Source organism: Myotis davidii, unplaced genomic scaffold (assembly GCF_000327345.1).
Source record: "Myotis davidii unplaced genomic scaffold, ASM32734v1 C64120987, whole genome shotgun sequence".
Classification (NCBI taxonomy): domain Eukaryota; kingdom Metazoa; phylum Chordata; class Mammalia; order Chiroptera; family Vespertilionidae; genus Myotis; species Myotis davidii.
The window spans coordinates 1-1616 of record NW_006380447.1 but is presented as its reverse complement, the minus strand read 5'-3'; the positions used below and the strand labels follow the sequence as shown (position 1 = coordinate 1616).

Here is a 1616-nt window from a genome sequence, read left to right as displayed (position 1 = left end):
CTATCCACTGAGCCAAACCGGTTAGGGCTAGCTTCCACTTCTTAACATAGCCACTTTACAGTGAGGGACAATTTATTCACCTGGCAGAATTTGGCTAAGTTAAATTCCTGCCTAAGGACTTTTGAGTGTTTCTAAATGAAGACTTTGCCATACTTGAAAAATAACATTTTTGTAATTTTAAAGAGCTTGACAGTGTCCTTTCTTACTTTGCGACTGGGTTCAGAAATTTAAAGTATTAATTCCTTATATGAAAATAGAACTCTAGACTTAAAAATGAAACTCAGGCCGTTTTAAACTAGAGTAGTCTTTATGAAGATCCTAATATTCCTTGTTTTTAATATCATACATATTATATGAATCACCACATAATGATCTGATTTAAAAGACATATAGCTGATGTTGTGTGACTTCTTTTCCATGTGGAACTAAGAGACCCATAGTACTATTCTTTGTGTTTGTTTTACAGAGCCATTTCCTGCTTTTAAGTCTTGGCAGGAAGACTCTGAATCTGGGGAAGCTCAACTCTCTCCACAAGCTGGAAGAATGAATCATCACCCCCTGGAAGAGGACTGTCCTCCAGTATTATCACACCGTAGTTTAGATTTTGGGCAAAGCCAGCGTTTCTTACATGATCCAGAGACATTGACTTCCTCATCTAAAGCACTGTCTTTTGCTAGGTATATGATTTTTATGTACTTATGAGGAGTAATTCCTATTATGTACCCAGGTCCTTTGAAACTCAGGCAATGAAGTTCAAAGCTTTCTCCCATATATCATGAAGCACATTTTTGTAACTTAATTTTTTTGATCCCTAAATTCTGGGTTCATTGGGGAATACTGTTTGGGATTTGTTCTCTAATGGAAATTTTCTCACGGTGTATTTATTCATTTAATCACTTATGATTGGATTACAGATCTCTGGAAGGGAAGCAGCAAGTGGAGCTTCTCAAAATTTTGAATTAAATTGATCCTTAATGTCAAAATCTTTCCTGGGCAGTTTGAACACACAGAGAGCTCTGAGCTGCCTAGATATCTTTGTTTTTGCCTTTGCCCAAACAACTTTTGAATGATTTCAAATTGTTTTAGTCAGTGCTTGCATTAATTTTATGGCCTGTAACACTATAGCATAAGTTTCTTTTTCTGATTTTTAGTATTAGGGATATACTTCTTGGTAATAGTATCATGTCCCATAAGGGCAATAAGAGGTACGGTGTTAACTTAAAAATTTAACACATAGTGTTTGCCTCTTGTTTTAATTCAGGATTCGAAGATCATCCTTTAGTGCAAAAGATGAAAAAAGAGAAGACAGAACACCATATCAGTTGGTCAAGAAACTTCAGAAAAAAATCAGACAATTTGAAGAACAGTTTGAAAGGGAAAGAAATAGCAAGGTAAGTTTGTAACATTTCCAGTGTGAGGTAGATCTATTGAAACTGGGAGAATGTATTTGGAGAGCATTAGTCCATCTCTTCCTGGGAAAGAATCTGAGATGCCCAGACATCATACAGATCTGAAATTATATAGATCCTTAGTCTCCTGGTTTTCATGCCAGCTATTTCCATTGGAAAAACAGCTTGTAGAGTTTCATATTTTTATTGATTTCAGAGAAGAAGGGA

General features: G+C 35.7%; 1 protein-coding gene across 1 annotated transcript; it reads left to right on the top strand.

Annotated features, from left to right (window-relative positions):
* Positions 1 to 311: 311 nt before the first annotated feature.
* Positions 312 to 1424, top strand: LOC102761376 (protein FAM13B-like). The gene is made up of 2 exons (XM_006777774.2): positions 312 to 677; positions 1262 to 1424. The coding sequence occupies exons 1-2, from the start codon at positions 544 to 546 to the stop codon at positions 1401 to 1403; spliced, it is 276 nt and encodes a 91-aa protein (XP_006777837.2). The 5' UTR covers positions 312 to 543; the 3' UTR covers positions 1404 to 1424.
* The last annotated feature ends 192 nt before the right edge of the window (positions 1425 to 1616 follow it).

Excerpts from the sequence above, each read along its gene's own strand:
- LOC102761376 (XM_006777774.2), top strand. The coding sequence starts at position 544 with ATGAATCATCACCCCCTGGAAGAGGACTGTCCTCCAGTATTATCACAC. Across the intron at positions 678-1,261 it reads AAAGCACTGTCTTTTGCTAG|GATTCGAAGATCATCCTTTA; the intron begins GTATATGATTTT and ends GTTTTAATTCAG.